At 37.6% G+C, this 18,326-nt stretch overlaps 2 protein-coding genes across 2 annotated transcripts; one reads left to right on the top strand and one right to left on the bottom strand.

Annotated features, from left to right (window-relative positions):
* The first annotated feature begins 589 nt into the window (after positions 1 to 589).
* LOC104111612 (vacuolar protein sorting-associated protein 35A-like) lies at positions 590 to 17,079 on the top strand. Its single transcript, XM_070185767.1, has 22 exons — positions 590 to 784; positions 902 to 998; positions 1,295 to 1,418; positions 9,983 to 10,168; positions 10,642 to 10,729; positions 10,930 to 10,986; positions 11,085 to 11,174; positions 11,283 to 11,405; positions 11,820 to 11,894; positions 11,967 to 12,026; positions 12,515 to 12,631; positions 12,893 to 13,132; positions 13,221 to 13,286; positions 13,438 to 13,527; positions 14,812 to 14,901; positions 15,173 to 15,262; positions 15,517 to 15,585; positions 15,677 to 15,757; positions 15,894 to 16,001; positions 16,100 to 16,203; positions 16,440 to 16,553; positions 16,657 to 17,079. Exons 1-22 carry the CDS (start codon positions 692 to 694, stop codon positions 16,865 to 16,867), a joined length of 2,373 nt encoding a protein of 790 aa, XP_070041868.1. The 5' UTR covers positions 590 to 691; the 3' UTR covers positions 16,868 to 17,079.
* Positions 2,848 to 3,938, bottom strand: LOC138899422 (uncharacterized). Its single transcript, XM_070185768.1, has 2 exons — positions 3,806 to 3,938; positions 2,848 to 3,702 (listed from the first exon to the last, which is right to left on the bottom strand). The coding sequence occupies exons 1-2, from the start codon at positions 3,906 to 3,908 to the stop codon at positions 2,990 to 2,992; spliced, it is 816 nt and encodes a 271-aa protein (XP_070041869.1). The 5' UTR covers positions 3,909 to 3,938; the 3' UTR covers positions 2,848 to 2,989.
* Positions 17,080 to 18,326: the final 1,247 nt, after the last annotated feature.

Genomic DNA, 18,326 nt, shown 5'->3' with positions numbered 1-18,326 from the left:
GTGTAAAATGAAGTACATATATTTTATGCGGCTATAAATTATTACATAAAGGTAAATTGTTTCCAAATAAAGAAAGATGTCATTCTTTTTGGCACAGATTAAAAAGGAAATAAGTTCACATAAATTGAAACGGAGGGAGTAATATTTTTTTTTAAAAACAAGGAAAAATCGGTTCAAAGTGATCTACGTCAAATTTTTTTTAGGTCTGTTAGTTGAACAATCAAAACCACTCACATTATATAATTGAAGGTCAGTAGTGGTAAGTTGGATAATACAAGGACTAAAAGCAGAATATAGATATAACACAGGGACTAAAAGTACTATTTTCCCTTGAAACTTCAAACCTACGATTTCAACTTCAAGTTGATTTTTGAGACAACTAAAACATAGATATAACACAGGGACTAAAAGTGCTATTTTCCCTTGAAACTTCAAACCCACGATTTCAACTTCAAGTTAAATTTTAAGAACTTTATAAATTTCGGCTATTAATTAAATTTAAAAATGATCCTAAAGTGCACTTCGCCTGATACGGGAAAGAACCCGATATCCGACCCGACCCGCTCCCTATATGACTGGCAGTTGGAACAAAGCAAAGGCAACCAAAGTGAAGTCAATACCAAGAACATAAAAACCCACAAAAAACTCGTCGATCGCGAATTTCCCCCCTCGAAATCGATCAAAAAACGCTATGATCCCTAACGGAGTTGAAGATGAAGAGAAATTTCTAGCAGCTGGAATCGCCGGCCTTCAACAGAATGCTTTCTACATGCATCGCGCTCTTGTAATTTTCACAAAACCTCCCCAAATTTCTTCATAGCTTTATGTACATATGAAATTACAATTTTATTTGGTTTACATAAGCCCTAATTTTGAGTTTTTTACGGTTAACGAATTGTAGGATTCGAATAATTTGAAAGATGCACTCAAATATTCAGCTCAGATGCTATCGGAGCTCCGAACTTCAAGGCTTTCCCCTCACAAATACTACGAGCTATGTGTGTACTTTTCACTGATCTGATCTTAATTATTGATTTATTAATAAATTGAAACTTAATTTCAAAATTTAATGTTGTAGCTCTTTAACCTCAGTATTAAAACTGTGTCGCTGTTGTTTGCTTGTTTTTTAAATAACTTCAAATGCACGTTGCTGTTATGCTGAAATTTTAAATTCCAGCATTTGATTAGAAGCTCCTTAATCTCATTATTAGAACATTGTTGTGTCTTTTCTTTTCCTTGTTTTTTTTTAAATTTTAATTTCTTTTAAAATTTTGAATGCGCATTGCTTTGTTAGATATGCGGGCATTTGATGAATTGAGAAAGCTAGAAATTTTCTTTAAGGAGGAGACGAAGCGGGGTTGCTCGATTGTTGAGTTGTATGAACTCGTTCAGCATGCTGGCAACATTTTGCCTAGACTGTAAGTTGTAGTGATGATCCAGCTGTATCTTCTTCTTTTGCTCGATTTCTTAAAAGCTTTATCTTGTAGTTCTTCAGCAACTGATCTTATGTTTGCGAATTGGCTTAAAGGTTGTACTGTGTAACTATTTCATATGTCTCCAAAGAGAGGTACTTTTGGCTTAGATTGTCAGAAATAATGTTTTGTAGGAAAGTCATGTGATTAAAGACTCAAATGAATCATATAGAAAACGCTATCAATGATGGCCGAACAGTCAGGAGGAGAATACTATACTCCTTGGGTTAGAACGTTAGAAACCTACACCCAAGAAAGCATGACCGAAACAGTAGAGAAAATCAGAGATGGGTTTAGCGAGAATAAGTTTTTAGCTTACATGTAACTTTGATGAAAGCAGTTACAAGTTTAGGTAGAAAGAGCAGCTAGTGTCAGAGAGACACATGAAGCGAAGTATTTGAGTCTCGTTCTGTTTGGCCTTTGCTGTGTTTCTTTTAAGTTCTGTTGCCATGCTAATCTTACTGTTACCCTTCGCTCAAACTGCTTACATACATCTCTCTACCTTTCTTTAGCATAGGTTGGATGTACCTTTACAACTCACATGGACACAAGTGTTGCTGCTTTAACAGTTTGGTTACTGGGAATCAAGCTAGAGCAGTATTTTGGATAGCGTGCGGCGGCAAATAGCGACGAGGGTCCGCTTCACTGAGGCGAGAGGCGTGCAGCGAAGCGCTCGCCTTTTTGATGTGAAGCGACAATTTATACAAAAACATAAAATATTATATATATTAATAAATATATCAATTCAAAAGTTAAACTCAACAGATAGTCATAGTAGATTCATAAACTAAAGTCTAAAGTGTAAAACACGCAACATCTATTCTTCTTCAAGATTTTCAAATTCTAGAACTTCATGAATGTTAGCATTATATTGGCTATCATCTTCTTCATCCTCGGAGTCTTCATCATTTAGGGACCGGCTTGAACTTGCTACTCCTTTTCCCTTGTAATTTGAACTTGAAGAACTCCCTCTAAGACCATAGATATTCTCCTCAACACCAGCCGCCATAGAAACAGTACCCCAATCAAGATCATCTCCTACATATACTTGTTCTTCTTCATGATTTTGTGGGGCTCCAGTTAACCATTCATTTGCCTCGTCAATGTTATCCAACAAAATTGGATCAATGGTATCGCGAGCTTCATAACGTCGCCTCAATGTTCTATTGTATTTAATATACACTAGATCATTGAGACGCGATAACTCAAGCCTATTCCTTTTCTTGGAGTGAATCTGCGCATAAATTGTTTAGATTAATTAATAGATACTAATAATAATACAATATAGAATATTTTAATATAATAAGTCTGTTTCTTACATGCTCAAATACGCTCCAATTTCTCTCGCATCCGGATGCACTACAAGTTAGGCTTAGTATTTTGATGGCAAACTTTTGCAAGTTTGGAGTTTGATGTCCAAATTGCATCCACCATTCAACTATAGAAAAATATTTTAAAAGTTAATAAGTATAAATCAAATAAATTAAATTAAAGCTATAAGGATATCTATATTAAAGTTAGTTACCTGGCGACCTTATTTCTCTGGCTCTAATGGCCGCCTGTAAACTAAAAAGGCCATCTGCTTGTGAGTACCTACCAAACTCCTCCCCTATTTGATCTACCATCGCTGAATCAGGGACCAACTTCTCAAGACATTGATGGTATCCAACCCAAACCTCTGAATCCAAAGTGTCATCTCTAGTGTTCTTGTAAAATAATCCTGGGTTCAGAAGATGGCCTGCTGCATGCAAAGGTCGATGGAGTTGATTCGACCACCTGCTATCAATAATCTCAAAAACTTTCTCATATTTCCTAACATCTCCCTTAAATGACGCTTCAATAGTCTCTTTGGCTCTATCCATAGCTTCATAAAGATAGCCCATTGGTGGTTTTCTCTCCCCATCCACCATACGAAGCACCCTAATCAAAGGACCACCAACTTTAAGAGCCCGAACAACGTCATTCCAGAATGATGGAGAAATAAGAACTTTGGCAACTTCTTTCCCCGCAGCTTCCTTTGCATATCTATTATCTTTCCATTCATTTGAAAGAACTAGCTTTCTCAAGTTTTTCTTTTGCAAGTAAAAACTATGCAAAGTTAAGAAAGCCGTTGCAAATCTAGTCTTGGCCGGTCTCACCAAATTTCTTTCATTTGTGAATTTCCTCATCAAATTCAACAACAACGGCTTCTGACTGATGTAAGAATATATCTTGACGGCCTTAGTGAAAACTATAAAAGTAACAATAACAATTTTATAGTTAATACTTAATAGGACATAAGTATAAAACTATAAATAAAGTTAAAGCTTTAAAGATAACTATATTAAAGTTACCTGAAGCATATGGGTTTTCCTTGAATATGTCACCAAACATCAAGTTGATATAATGGGCAGCACATGGAGTCCAATAAATGTGTGGATACATAGCTTCCATCATCTTACCCGCACTAACATTCTCACTAGCATTATCGGTAACAACCTGTACAACATTTTCCTTTCCAATTTTATCAATAGTCTTTCTAAACAAGTTGTACATTTTGCTTCCATCCGTAGAAGAGTTGCTAGCATCGTAAGATTCAAGAAAAACACTCCCTTTTGGAGAGTTCACCAACACATTTATGATCATTTTCCCATTCCGCGCTGTCCATTTATCCATCATAATGGAACATCCAAACTTGTTCCATTCCACTTTATGCTCCTCAATAATTTTGTCTATCTTCTTCACCTCTTTTTTCAGATGAGTTACTCTAACTTCATGATAGCTAGGAGGCTTCATTCCTGGGCCATATTGTCCTACGGCCTCAATGAATTTATCAAAAGTTTTGTAGTTAACACAGTTGAAAGGAAGCCCTGCATCGTACATCCATGCTGCAAAGGCACTTACGGCGCGATCCCTCAAAATCTTCTTGGCTTCTAAACCTGAACTAGAATCATCTTTTCCCTTTTCTTGTTGTTTTGCCGAGAAATAAAGATTGAGAGGACCTTTTGTCACAGTACGTGTCGTGGATGACCCACTAGAACTATTAGAAGATATCTTTTGAGTTTTTTGGAGGGGAGGTCCCATTTGATCATCTTAATCCATTTCATCATCTTCATCAATTAGATTCACCGATGCTTCAAAATTCATTTGAGTTTTTGTCACATTTTTCTTATCAACAAATGCTTTTACTTCCTCCCTAACCTCGGGCGGACAAAGAGGACATTGTACTACATTTTTAAATCCACCTATCAAATGTTGCTTGTGACGAGTTATTCCACCATGATATGTTTTTTCACAAAATACACATTTAATTGCGGATCTTGATGAGCCTTTTATAGCATAATTCCAAGCTATATCATTTCGTTTATTACTATCGGATGACGCCATTTCAATGCTGTTTTATAGAAAAAAAATTATCACGTCAGTATGCAATTAATTCTATTCTATAAGACTATAAGTTTATAATTGAAAAAACATAGCAAAAAAAAAACAGAGCCTAAAAAGAGACTACTGCTACTGCCTCTGCTGTCGAAAAACAAACCCAAAAAAAAAATAAGAGAAGAAGAAAGAGGAAGGGAAGAAAGAGGAAGGGAAGAAAGAAAGAAAGAGCCCCTGCTCTGCTCTGCTCTGCCTCTGCTCGAAAAACAGAGCACCAAAAATAAGACAAGAAGAAGAAGAAGAAGAAGAAGAAGAAGAAGAAGAAGAAGAAGAAGGAAGAAAGAAAGAAAGAAGAAGGAGTTGATCGCTGAACTGAAGAAAGAAGAAGAAGAAAAAGAAAAAGAAAAATCGAAGTGTTGACTGTCGAAGTCGAAGTCGAAGAAGAAGAGAAGAAGAAGAAGAAGAAGAAAGGAGAAGAAGGAGATCGCTGAACTGAAGAAAGAAGAAAGAAGAAGAAAAAGAAAAAGAAAAAAGAAGATGACAGCAATGGTCGAATCCAAGTGTCGACTGTCGAAGTCGAAGAAGAAGAAGAAGAAGAAGAAGAAGAAGAAAGGAGAAGAAAGTAACATACCTGGTTTACTGTGCTGATGTTTGATTATGGAGAAGATGAATCCCAAGCCCTAATCTTTGAAGTTGCTTAGTTGTATTCGCTGAAGGAGAAGAAGTTAAAACCCAAGCCCTAATATTTGTATTTTACACTGTCGCTGCCTTTTTCTTCTTTTTCTCTAAATAGCGTCGCTACGCTACGCCTCTCGCCTCGCAGCGCCTCTCGCTACACAGGCAGAGGCGTACGCTTTTTCAGAATCGCACCGCAACAGCCCAAAATAGCGCTACTGCCTCGCGCCGCGTCGCCACACGCTATTAGCGACGTAGCGCTCGCTATTTACAACATGGAGCTAGAGTTTGCATACAGTTTATTAAAACTGGAAAATAAACTGGAATCAAGCTAGAGTTTGCATACAGTTTATTTGTGTCTCGTTCTGTTTGGCCTTTGCTGTGTTTCTTTTAAGTTCCGTTGCCATGCTAATCTTACTGTTGTCCTTCGCTCAAAATGCTTACATACATCTCTCTACCTTTCTTTAGCATAGGTTGGATGTACCTTTACAACTCACATGGACACCAGTGTTGCTGCTTTAACAGTTTGGTTACTGGGAATCAAGCTAGAGTTTGCATACATTTTATTAAAACTGGAAAAATTTCCAATAAGTTATTTGAATATTTTGGGAGAGGACTGCTGTTTGGGGTAGTTAACAGTAGCCTTTCAGATTAGCAATAAATTTTTGGACTGGTTTTTGCTTAAGCAAACTGTAAGAGTAGATGGATATTTTTCCTTGTTTTTTTCTTTCTTTATGGTAAATGGAAATTATGCTCCTTTTTTAATCGGTTAGAATGGGTAGGTGGGAGAGGAGGTCAGGTAGTTAGAAGGATAGCTGAACAAAATCAGACGCAATTTCTTATGTGAAGGAACTAGGAAGCTAAAAAGTAGCATTTGATAAAGTAGGATAAAGTCATGTTATGCAAGGAAAGGGGAAGTTTAGGTGTCAGGGATCTTGGCCTCCACAATAAAAGCTTGCTCTTTCCTCAGTCAGATTCTCTGTCCTGGTTAATGGTAGCCCGTGTGGTTTCTTTGGCAGCTCCAGGGGTCTCAGGCAAGGTGACCCTCTATCCCGCATGCTATTCATTCTAGTGATGGATGCTCTGAGCAAAATGGTGGATCGTGCGGCGGGTGGAGGCTTCTTGAGAGGATTCTCAGCTCCGATCGGGATGCTCAGTGCCCGAAGAGTCTCTCATTTGCTTTTTGCGGACGACACCCTGATTTTCTGTGATGCCGATATGGACCAGTTGACCTGCCTGAGGCAGGTCCTGCAGTGGTTCTAGATAGTATCGGGACTCAAAATCAACCTCGGCAAGTGTGAGATTTTCCCGGTGGGTGAGGTCGCTAACATTGATGCTTTGTCTCATGTTCTCAGATGTAAGTTGGGCTCTCTTCCCACTACTTACCTTGGTCTACCACTGGGCGCTTTGCATAAGGATACTACGGTTTGGAATCCAGTCATTGAAAGGGTTGAAAAAAGATTAGCAGGCTGGCCGAAACGGTACTTGTCAAAAGGCGGTAAGGAAGTGCTTATCAAAAGCACTTTGTTGAGTATCCCTACCTACTACTTGTCCCTGTTGAAAGCTCTTGTGAGCATCACAGAAAAATTGGAACGGCTTCAAAGGATTTTTCTTTGGGATGCGGCAGATGGAACTAGAAAGTTTCATCTAGTGAATTGGCAGACAGTCACTTCCCCAAAGAAGTGAGGTGGACTTGGCAGGGTATTCAACAGAGCTTTGCTGGGGAAATGGCTGTGGAGATTCGAGGTAGAAGAGCATGCTCTATGGAGGGAGGTCATAGTAGAAAAGTACGATTCCACGGGAGGGGGTTGGAGGAGCAAGGCAATCACAACACCGTTCGGGTGTGGCATGTGGAGGAGCATCATGAAGAACTGCGAAGCTTTCTATGGCAACATCACTTACAGGGTGAGAGATGGAAGGAGAATCAGCTTTTGGAATCACAGGTGGTGTGGAGAGGATACCTTGAGGGTCTCTTTTCCCCACGTCTTCAAAGTTTCAAACTAGAAGAAATGGATGGTCCAACAGATTCGCAAGGAGCATGAAGGGGGTAGTATGAGACCTCTCTTTTAGAAGGAACATGCAAGATTGGGAGATTGCAGAGCTCCAAAATTTGCTGGCACTACTATACGGGCAAGACAGGCCCCATCCATCTTGCGATTCTTGGAGATGGAGGTTGCATGGCGATGGTTTGTTCACCGTAAAGTCCTTTTACTAGAGTATGTTGGTGAGAGAGGAGGCTACTTTTCCATACTCCTCGATCTGGATTTCTAAGGCGCCCACGAAGGTGTGCTTTTTTGCATGGCTAGCGGCGAGGGGAGTGATCTTGACAGCTAAAAATCTGCGACAGAGAGGAGTTACACTTGTTAGTTGGTTTTACATTGTGTAAAAGCTCAGGGGAAAAAGTTGATCATCTTTTGTTGCATTGCCCTGTGTCCTCGGGTTTGTGGAGGGCAATCCTGAATCTTTTTGGTGTTCAATGGGTGATGTCAAACACTGTAAAGGAAATGCTATATAGCTGGGCCGGTTTCCGTAGAAGAAGCAAGCAAAAGGCGTGGAAGTTCGCTCCGTTAGCTCTCATGTGGACAGTTTGGGGAGAGAGAAATAAGAGAGTTTTTAAGGGGATTGAGTGTCCTTTTTCACATCTTAAGAATAGTCTTTTATCTTTGATCGCTTTTTGGTGCACCCATATAGCCCCTACTTGTGTAGAAGATTAGGCGTCTTTTGTAGAGAATCATGTTCTAATGTAAATTCTCTTACTTTTTGGTATACTTCTTGTATACGGGAGTTTTTTCTCCCTTTTGATTAATACAATTTTCTTTATAAAAAAAAAATAAAAGCTTGCTCTTTAAGTGGTTGTGAAGATGGAATAATACTGGGAAGGAACTATGTAAAGAGTTAAAGGTTAAATACAGACTACAGAAGTATATTGCTCCCTCTTGTGCCAATTTATGTGATGCTCTTTCCTTTTTAGTCAGTCCCAAAAAGAATGACACATTTCTTTATTTAGTAATAACTTAACTCTAAACTCCCCATTTTACCCTTAATGAGATGATTTATAGCCACAATTTTTTTGGCTTGTTTTAAACCATAAGTTTTGAAAATCTTTCTTTCTTTCTTAAACTCCGTGCTAAGTCAAACACCATCACATAAATTGGAATGGAAGGAGTAATAGTTGGTGGGATGAGTTCCAAGAGCATACCAGACTAAAAATTGGAGATGGAGGAAGAATTAATTTCTGGCAAGAGAAATGGTTTAGAGAGGATATTTCAGCTGCCTTATTCTCGGAGCTGTATAGTATGGTGCTGAACGGAAACTGTGTCATTGCTGATTGTTGGGACGGCATGCCTGGTCTTCTCAGGAGATATTTTTTAACGGTTGGGAGTTGTAGAGTTTCAACAAGCTACTGGAAATTACTGAGAGCATATTACCGATAAGCTTCCAGAATGATTTCTTCTGTTGGGGGATGGGCAAGAGTGATGGTATTTTCAGTAAAGTCGAGCTATCAGTTAATGGTTAAGAACAGGGCTGAAAACAGTGCAGATTGGTCATGGAAATTGCTGTGGAAAACTAAAGCCCCAACCGAAGTTGCTTGTTTCGTTTGGGTAGCAGCACCTGAGGTTTTCTTTAAACAGGAAGAGTTACAGAAAATAAGCTTTAATTTATGTTGGTGCTATTTATGCGGAGGGTGGTGAATCAATGAATCACTTACAGCTAAGCAAATACGTATGGTGCATGTTCCTCAATTTTTATGGTGTTCAATGGGTCATGCAATGCAAGCAAATGTAAGACTAGTTCTGTATAGCTGGCAGAGACAAAAAGTGGGAAAGGAGAAAAAAGGGAAGACCTGGAAGACCACTCATTTATGCATAATGTGGAATATTTGGCTTGAGAGAAACAGAAGATGCTTCGAGGGGAAGGAAGAGAACATCCTGCTTTTGAAAAATAGATGTATACAAAGTCTAAGGTGCTTCACTTCTTTTGAGCTGAGGGTCTTTGGGAAACAACCTCTCTACCTTCGTTAGGTAGGGGTAAGGTCTGCGTACACTTCACCCTCCCCAGACCCCACTTGTGGGATTTCACTGGGCTTGTTGTTGCTGTTGTTGTTGTAAAGTCTAAGGTGCAATGCTGATTTTGCTATTAATATTGATGCAATGCTGGAGTCTTGGATTCCTTACAGCTTCAGAGGATTCCTTTTCCAGAAATTTTTTGTACTTTATTCTTTAATAAAATTTTACCTTTATTGATCAAAAGAAAAGATTTTCACTAGTACTAATTTCGTTCAAGATCATGATTAAAGGTGGAATGGTTATAATCCTGCTTCGCTGCATTGTTTCCTTTCTTCTTTAGTTGTTTAACCTATGTCAAAGAGGATGCGCTCATTTTATCATCTGGTTGCTTTTAAGCCAGTCTTAAATCTTGTTTTCTATTATTTGCTCATCAGGATTTCTACAGTTCATACCTTGATTTTTGTTTCTCAGGTATCTCCTATGCACAGTGGGGTCTGTGTACATCAAATCCAAGGAGGCGCCTGCCAAGGATATTCTTAAAGATCTGGTTGAAATGTGCCGTGGTATACAACATCCTTTGCGTGGGCTCTTCCTGAGGAGTTATCTTTCTCAAGTCAGCAAGGATAAATTACCTGATATAGGTTCTGAGTATGAAGGGTAAGGATGTTACTCAACTCCACAATGGTTTACCATCAATTTAGTTACAAGAATCATGTGTCAATTTCCAGTTTTATGGATTTCGTTTACAATGTTCTAGCAGCGAGGTATAAGTGCTTGAGAGAGAAAAATACTATGCTGAAGTGTCAACCTGAAGACACAAACACTGACATGACCAAGCTAATTGGCAGTGCCTGCAGTGTAACCGTGTGTTAAGTTGAAATTATTTGAATAAAGATGCTAATAAAAAACGTTGTTCATGGTAACCGGTTGTTGTTGTCTTATTGCCAAATTGATTAATTGAAGATTTCCTCAACTATGTTAACATAGTATGATCTTAACTCAGAAGAAAGAAAAATGAAAAAGAAAATAAACTATCTTACCTTCATTTTAAGCTTCTTTTATACTATGTAATTTCACCTGTATTATGAATATTGTTGTTGGATGCACTAATGTCTTGTTCCCTCCCACAGGGATGCTGAAACTGTTGTGGATGCTGTAGAGTTTGTTCTCCAAAATTTCACGGAAATGAACAAACTCTGGGTTAGAATGCAACATCAGGTTGGTTGAAACATCTGTGGATGCTATAACATGCTCTCATGCTTTGACATGCATAGTACCACAATGCTTGCATGTCATGAAGGTAAATGTAAATCATGAGGGCAGAATTCGTGGTCATGCAGGTGTTTTAATGCTTGTGAATGATTCATACTCTTTGCTGATCATGAGTTGAGGCTAGCATCGGGCTTTCTCATCTGCAGGGACCTGCTCGTGAAAAGGAGAAACGAGAAAAAGAAAGGAGCGAGCTTCGTGATCTCGTATGAGCTGTTACTTCATCATGTTTACTGGCACCCAAATAAGCAATGGAAGTGCACACTCATGCGAGGATTTTCCTTTTTGCTTTTACTTTTGGTAGGTTGGGAAGAACCTGCATGTTCTCAGTCAAATAGAAGGAATCGACCTGGAGATGTACAAAGAGACCGTGCTTCCAAGAATTTTAGAGCAGGTGATTGGTCTAGGAATGTAGTGGCCTTTCAATAACTTTCACAGTTTGTTTAAGCCATAATGTGAACTATTTACTGACTCAAAATGCGTACCTCATGGTTGTGTTTAGGTTGTCAATTGTAAAGATGAGATTGCACAGGGATATTTGATGGATTGCATAATTCAAGTCTTCCCTGATGAATATCACTTACAAACTCTTGAAACATTATTGGGTGCTTGTCCCCAGCTTCAGGTGTGTTATTTTTTTGTTTCGTATCACAAGCTTTTCGTTAAATAGACCAGAAGTGTAGAAGGAAAAATGTCATGCCTGGTAGGATCCGAGGAGTGTGGGATTGGTTTACTATCCGCAACAATGTAATGTATTATGTTGGCTATATCAGATGAAAGATTTGTTGTGAAAGTTTATAAAGTGTATTGTTTGTTTACAGCGTTTCCATCTTATACTGAAGTTCATTATCTTTTCTTATTGGCTTCTGATAAAATCTTTGATAATTTTGTCACCATTAATAAAGTCACACTGGTGACATAAATTTGTGTCGTCATTTTCCTTGAACTGTCTGTGACAGTTCTAAGTATCCGCCATTAATTGCTTAACCTCTATTAGAATTTAAACTTCTAAACACCATTTCCTATGTCATTATTTCAGCCATCTGTTGATATCAAGATGGTGCTTGCTCGGCTGATGGAAAGGCTCTCAAACTATGCTGCTTTAAGTACAGATGTAAGTAATACATTATAAACTTTCTGGAATCGGATTTTTTACATGTAGTGTCTAAATGATTCCTTACTGCAGGTCTTACCAGAGTTTTTCCAAGTGGAAGCTTTTGCAAAACTAAATAATGCCATAGGGAAGGTAAACGAGATAACTACCCTTGACTAAAATGCAATTCTTGTTTATGAAGGTGTGGAGTACTTAAAGAAAATATTCCCAGGTGTGGATTTTCTACCTCCAACATGTGAATATTAAGTGGAACTCACTGAACTTTAAAAGCTAGAATCAATTATTTGACTAATTCAAAAATTAATAAGCCAAGAAATAGAAATTGACCATAGATCTGTGGATGTCACTGGAAAGTTAATTCATGGAGACCGTGCTCGTCACAACTGTAGAGTGGTAATCTTTTGATTTATGCATGCATAGATTCTGATTTTCTTCCAAGTTTTGCCTCCCCAAACTTATGCTCTTTCCATGAAGAGGCCACCAAACCTTCCGTGACATTCTTTCAACTTATTTCCTGTTTTCTGACTGGAGGGATTATGCATACATTTTTTTTCCAATATCAATGGTGGCTTTGACTTTTCAAGTAGTTCGGATATCATGCCCGTCTCTCTGTTGTGCAGGTGATAGAAGCACAAGAAGACATGCCTATTGCTGGAGTTGTGACTTTATATTCATCTCTTCTAACTTTTACTCTTCATGTCCACCCTGATCGTCTTGATTATGTGGATCAGATCTTGGTAGGTCAACTCTTATTCTTTCCCTTTTTCTTTTTATCTATATATATTAAAATACTTTTGATAAGGTTGTTTATGTCATTTATGTTCTGTATTCCAGAATGAAGATTGCATGTGAAACAATTTAACCAAAAAAAAAGGGAAGAAACTAATAGAAACGACATAAGGTTGACTAGAAGCTGTATGCATTTAGATAACTTGCTTGCCTGCCTTGTGCATATGAAACCTGTAACTTACTAATGACCACTCTATTATTCTCTTCAGGGTGCATGTGTTAAGAAACTTTCTGGTAAAGGAAAGCTCAAAGACAGTAAAGCAACAAAACAGACTGTGGCCCTTTTAAGTGCTCCACTGGAGAAGTATAAGGATATTGATACTGCATTAAAGCTGTCAAATTATCCTCATGTTATGGAGTACCTTGATGATGCAACTAGTAAAGAGATGGCTAATGTTTTAGTTCAAACTATTTTAAAAAGTAAGACTTGCATCTCGACAGCTGAAAAGGTTAGTTCCTTTTAATTTAGTTCTTTAAATTTTTCTTTATGTGTAATAATATAGCCTCTTTATTACTTCAAAATTAATGGTCTGTCAGGTAGAGGCACTTTTTGAACTAATGAAAGGACTTATCAGAGATTTGGATGAGAATATTCATGATGAGGTGAGCGGGGACTTCTCTGCTTATGCAATTAGTTTCCTCATATCTCTCCACCTTCTTTTTGCTGTGTTCTTAGCGGTTAGGCTTTCTGAAGGTTATTTTGCTTAAATCAGTATGCAATTAGGCCTAAGTTTCTTTAACCTCCCATTTTCAGCTTGACGAAGAAGATTTCAAGGAAGAGCAGAACTCTGTTGCACGGCTTATTCAAATGCTTCACAATGACGACCCTGAAGAGATGCTGAAGGTAACGAGTGTAGAGTGATACCTGTTTCTAGATTCTTTGCATATTCCTCTGAATGATAGCCTCTCTACTTGTTATAGCTGGAAAAGTTTGTCATATCATGTACTTCTTATAGTTTGGGATTGAGTGTGATCAACTGTGTTTTTTGAATCAAAATTTTTGTGGTGCATGTACTCTATTTCATTTTGGTCAGCTTCCTTAACAGCTATTATATGATTAATGAGATGGCACAACAAAGATGCCTAGAACTTTTTGCTTAGATCAGTACCACTAATATGTCTAAGAGTATTTTTGCTCTGATCAGTACCACAAAGATGTCTAGAATTATTTTTCTCTGTTCCAAAGTTGAATGCCCTGGTTTCATTGGCATGACGTTGATTGAGAAAACTTTTTTCTTTTGTTGTTTTGGGGACTATGTAAACGTAGGTTTCATATATCTTTCCAATTTCCAAAATTTTGAATAATTAAACAGTAATTTACAAATGAAAAACATAGTGTCTTCTTCAGGACAATGGCTGATCCCTTTTTGGGACATCACAAAGTATAACCAGGACACTGCATTTGGGATAAAGTACCTTTTGTTGTGTCTGTTTCATCTCTTCTTTCTATGACATGCTCTCTCCAATATATATACCCAACTCGTGCTCACCCGCTACCAACAAGAGCATAACAAAAAAAAACTAGATTTGCAATATGTATGCTCAGATCTAGGACTTGAAGTGCCACCAAGCGGTAGAGAAATTAACACAACCATGGAGATAGAGGGAAAAGAACTAAGACTCAAACAGATTAGAAACAAATGGAACTGCCAAAGAAAGGAGTTTATAAAGACAAAACTGCTTTGAAGTGGGACCACATAGAGCAGTTGTTTTATGGGGAGATGGTCTCTCAAAATATCTCCTTGCTCTTTGTAGTTAATAAGGGAAATATGAAAAAAGAAATTGGGAATGATGTCAGTTAAATGAAGCAGTAGCTGTAGAGATTGATATGACATGATTGACGTACCAATATAGAATAAAAATTCCAGGATAAATTAAATCATATAAGCTTTACCGTTTGTAAATTCAATTCAAGATTGACATAAAAATTCTCGTTAAATTGAGAATGAAGTTTTCATTCCTCTAGCAAGTAAAAAAGTGTGATGTTCTTATTTTCTTTGATAAGTTTGTTAGTGCGAAATAAAATGCTTCAATCCAGTGTTACATATATATGTACCATAAGGTTTATTCTGGCTATAGCTGTTGGTTTCTTGCTTTTCAGATTTTTTACTAATTTGCTGATTTGCAGATAATTTCTACTGTGAAGAAGCATATTCTGACAGGAGGACCGAAGAGGCTTCCCTTTACTGCCCCTCCCCTTATTTTCAATTCTCTTAAGGTATGAATTCACCACTCAAGGACTACAAGAGGGGTGAAGTGATGAATGTCCCATGCTTTTTATTCTTCAAAAGAAATGATTTAAGTTACGGAAGTTTTGAATGTGCATTTTAAGATGATCCTTTCCCGATGCAACTGCTTGTTCAAAGGTTTAAATAACAGAAAAAGGAAATCAACCCCCTTCCCCTTTTCTCAGGGAGAGAGTTTCCAGTGTCGTACAGAACTGAATTCTCTGTTGAGCTACTGATGTTGTAAATTTCCTTCTTTTCCAGTTGGTTAGGCGACTGCAGAACCAAGATGAAAATGCTCCAGAGGAAGAGGCATCTGCTATGCCTAAGAAAATTTTTCAGATTTTAAATCAGGTAATATAGCTGAATGGGGTTGTATGAGCTATTTGGTCAATGTGTTACATTGCATTTCAAGCTCTCAACTAAAGCTATTATGATTCTCAGTCAAAAGACCAAAAAAAAGATTAAAAAAAATCAGCTTTACGTCTCTTGTATCCCTTTTCTTTATTTAGTTAGCTTCTCTTCCTTCATTTGCATCTGTTCTGTGATACTTATGATTGTGCTGAGGCAATTGTTATTACTTATAAATTGCATGCACCGTATTCCAGATAATTGAGGCTCTCTCAAGTGTTCCAGTACCTGAACTAGCATTGAGGTTGTACTTGGAGTGTGCTGAGGTACATGAATTTATCCTTGGATTTGTGTAAGATTGTGGAATCACAAATTCTAAAAAATATGGGTTTACTGACATGTAGTTGTGTTGCTCAGGCTGCCAATGACGCTGACCTAGAGCCTGTTGCCTACGAATTTTTCACCCAAGCTTATATACTATACGAAGAAGAAATTTCGGTAGTATTTGCTCATTTTATCATTACTTTATCATGATTTCTATTTTCTTGACTTCCTGGTATTTCGATATATTTACATTTATTGTGCATTTCATGCATTGCTTGATTTTTCTAATTCCAGTTGAATGGTTTGATAGGACTCCAAAGCTCAGGTGACTGCAATACACTTAATAATAGGGACTCTTCAGAGAATGCATGTCTTTGGTGTTGAGAACAGGGACACTTTAACGCACAAGGCCACAGGGGTAACTATTTTACCACCTCTTATTTTCTTATTCCTTATTTCAGCTTCGTCATTCTATGGTTGTAACCGTTTCCCCCTTCTTTTCTTGATATCCTCCAGTACTCGGCAAAACTCCTGAAGAAGCCTGATCAGTGCAAAGCTGTGTACTCCTGTTCGCATCTTTTCTGGGTTGATGATCAGGACAGCATCAAGGATGGAGAGAGGTTCGTAACTCTACCATGCACACAAGGGATGAAATGTACCTTTGGCACTCTGCATACTTACCGTGCCTCTCTTATTATGAACATTTATTAGCCTGGGTTTATACCAGCATGAGATGTGGTTTATGTATTTGTGGGTCTTCCCTGACTGAGTTTTCCCCCTTTGAGTTCTGCTCGATTTCAAGTTTTTTTGTAGCCTTTCCTGTTCTTATGTGGTTGTTTCTTTTTCATTCATCCAGGGTTTTGCTTTGCTTAAAACGGGCTTTAAGAATTGCGAATGCTGCTCAACAAATGTCCAACGCAACCCGAGGCAGCAGTGGATCAGTCTTGCTCTTTATAGAAATTCTAAACAAGTAAAACAACACTATACATCCTTGTTTGTTTACCTTTCTTGGGGCCGGTCTCTGTTTTGCAGGTCCTTAACGATAGAAACACTTATCATTTGTATGATGTCAGGTATTTATATTTCTTTGAGAAGGGGGTGACACAGATCACAGTTGCATCCATCCAGAGCCTGATTGAGCTAATAACAACTGAAATGCAAAGTGAAAACACAACTTCGGATCCTGCTGCAGATGATTTCCTTGCAAGCACATTACGATATATCCAGTTCCAGAAGGATAAAGGTGGAGCAGTTGGTGAGAAATATGAATCCATCAAGTCTTAGTTAAAAAGACAATTTCTTGCAAGGAGTTTGCATTCTTGATGTTACAGAAGCAGATTATTTTGTTTTCCAGTACAAATTCATTTTGGCTTTTTGATTTGTCTGTTAGTGGAGATTCTGCATTTTACAGCAGGTTAGCGGAAGAAGTTACAAATATCTGTATATCCTAACCATACTTGTCATGATTTTGATTGTTGTAACAATTTTTTCTTGTAGAGATCTGAGTAAATTAGAGGCTACATAATCCAGATCAAACTTGTGATTGTGATAATAACTGGAATAAGTTTGTTTTGGAGTTGCATAGTCACGTACTCACATGTTGCCTCTCGCTGATATGTAGAAATTCATTACTATTAGTGCTTATAACTTAAATCCTTCATTTCTTTGGATAATCAACAATATATTAGTGAGATTCAAACTCGTTAAACTCCTTATCATAGAGAGCTCAAGCTCTAATGCAAAGTAAATGCGGCACAATTTCGATATGTTGGCAAATGTTTGAAGCCTAAATAGCTTTAAAAGAAAAACAAATTTTGAAAAGACGATTTTGGAGACTTTAACATTTAAATGATGTGTTTTTTCAGCTTTGCTCCAGAAATTTTGAGGAAACTTTTTGACATTGAAGCAGGCAGTAGATATGAATAGTCTTTTTCATTGCTTTCTAATTATTCGAAGTTGGTGTGTCGGCAATAACATGAAAATGAAAGTCAAAAAATGCAATTTCCAAAGAAATTTCTTAGGCATTTTGATAATATTTGGTTGAAGTTTGATATATATGTTTGCAGCTAAAGTTACACAAACTTTTACAACTACCCAGTTCATAGCATACTTTTGGACTTTGCACATAGAGTCATGGACTGCTAATCAAAAAGTCTTGTTTATTGAACCAACTCATCATAGAAAAAAACAGAACATTCAAATATAAGACTCCTCTACCAGAGTAGATTTACATGGTACCAAAAAAAGTAGAAAAGAAATTAAAAAAAAATGTCATCTTTAATTCTTATATACGTTGAAAGCGTTCAATAGTTCTTCAATTCTGTTGTGATAATCAACATCTTGCGTCTTGAGAAATAACCTTACAAGCTTTTGAACCAATCGCTAATACTCCAACTCCGCCATCTTTTGAGAATTCAAACTGTAAACCTTCACAAGACACTTGAAGATCTCGACATGTTAATTATGTGAGAAGGTGTTGTATGATTGCTAATTTGAATCTTTCCATTTAGGCTTACAGAAAATTTTGTGGTCCGACCAGAAGCAAGATCACGAATAGCAGATGTACCAATCCAATATTCATATGGCTCGGGTAAAGCTGCAAAGGTTGAATCAATTGACGTTTTAGCTTTTCCATCTTGATTGAATTTACCTAACAAATTAGCGCTCCAAATAAGGGTATTGTCGTAGGATATACTATCTCCATTTGATTTCTCAATTTGGTGGAATCAATAGTTGTAGTTTT

The sequence above is a fragment of the Nicotiana tomentosiformis genome, chromosome 9 (genome assembly GCF_000390325.3).
Source record: "Nicotiana tomentosiformis chromosome 9, ASM39032v3, whole genome shotgun sequence".
NCBI lineage: Eukaryota > Viridiplantae > Streptophyta > Magnoliopsida > Solanales > Solanaceae > Nicotiana > Nicotiana tomentosiformis.
This window is presented reverse-complemented; position numbering and strand designations above follow the sequence as displayed.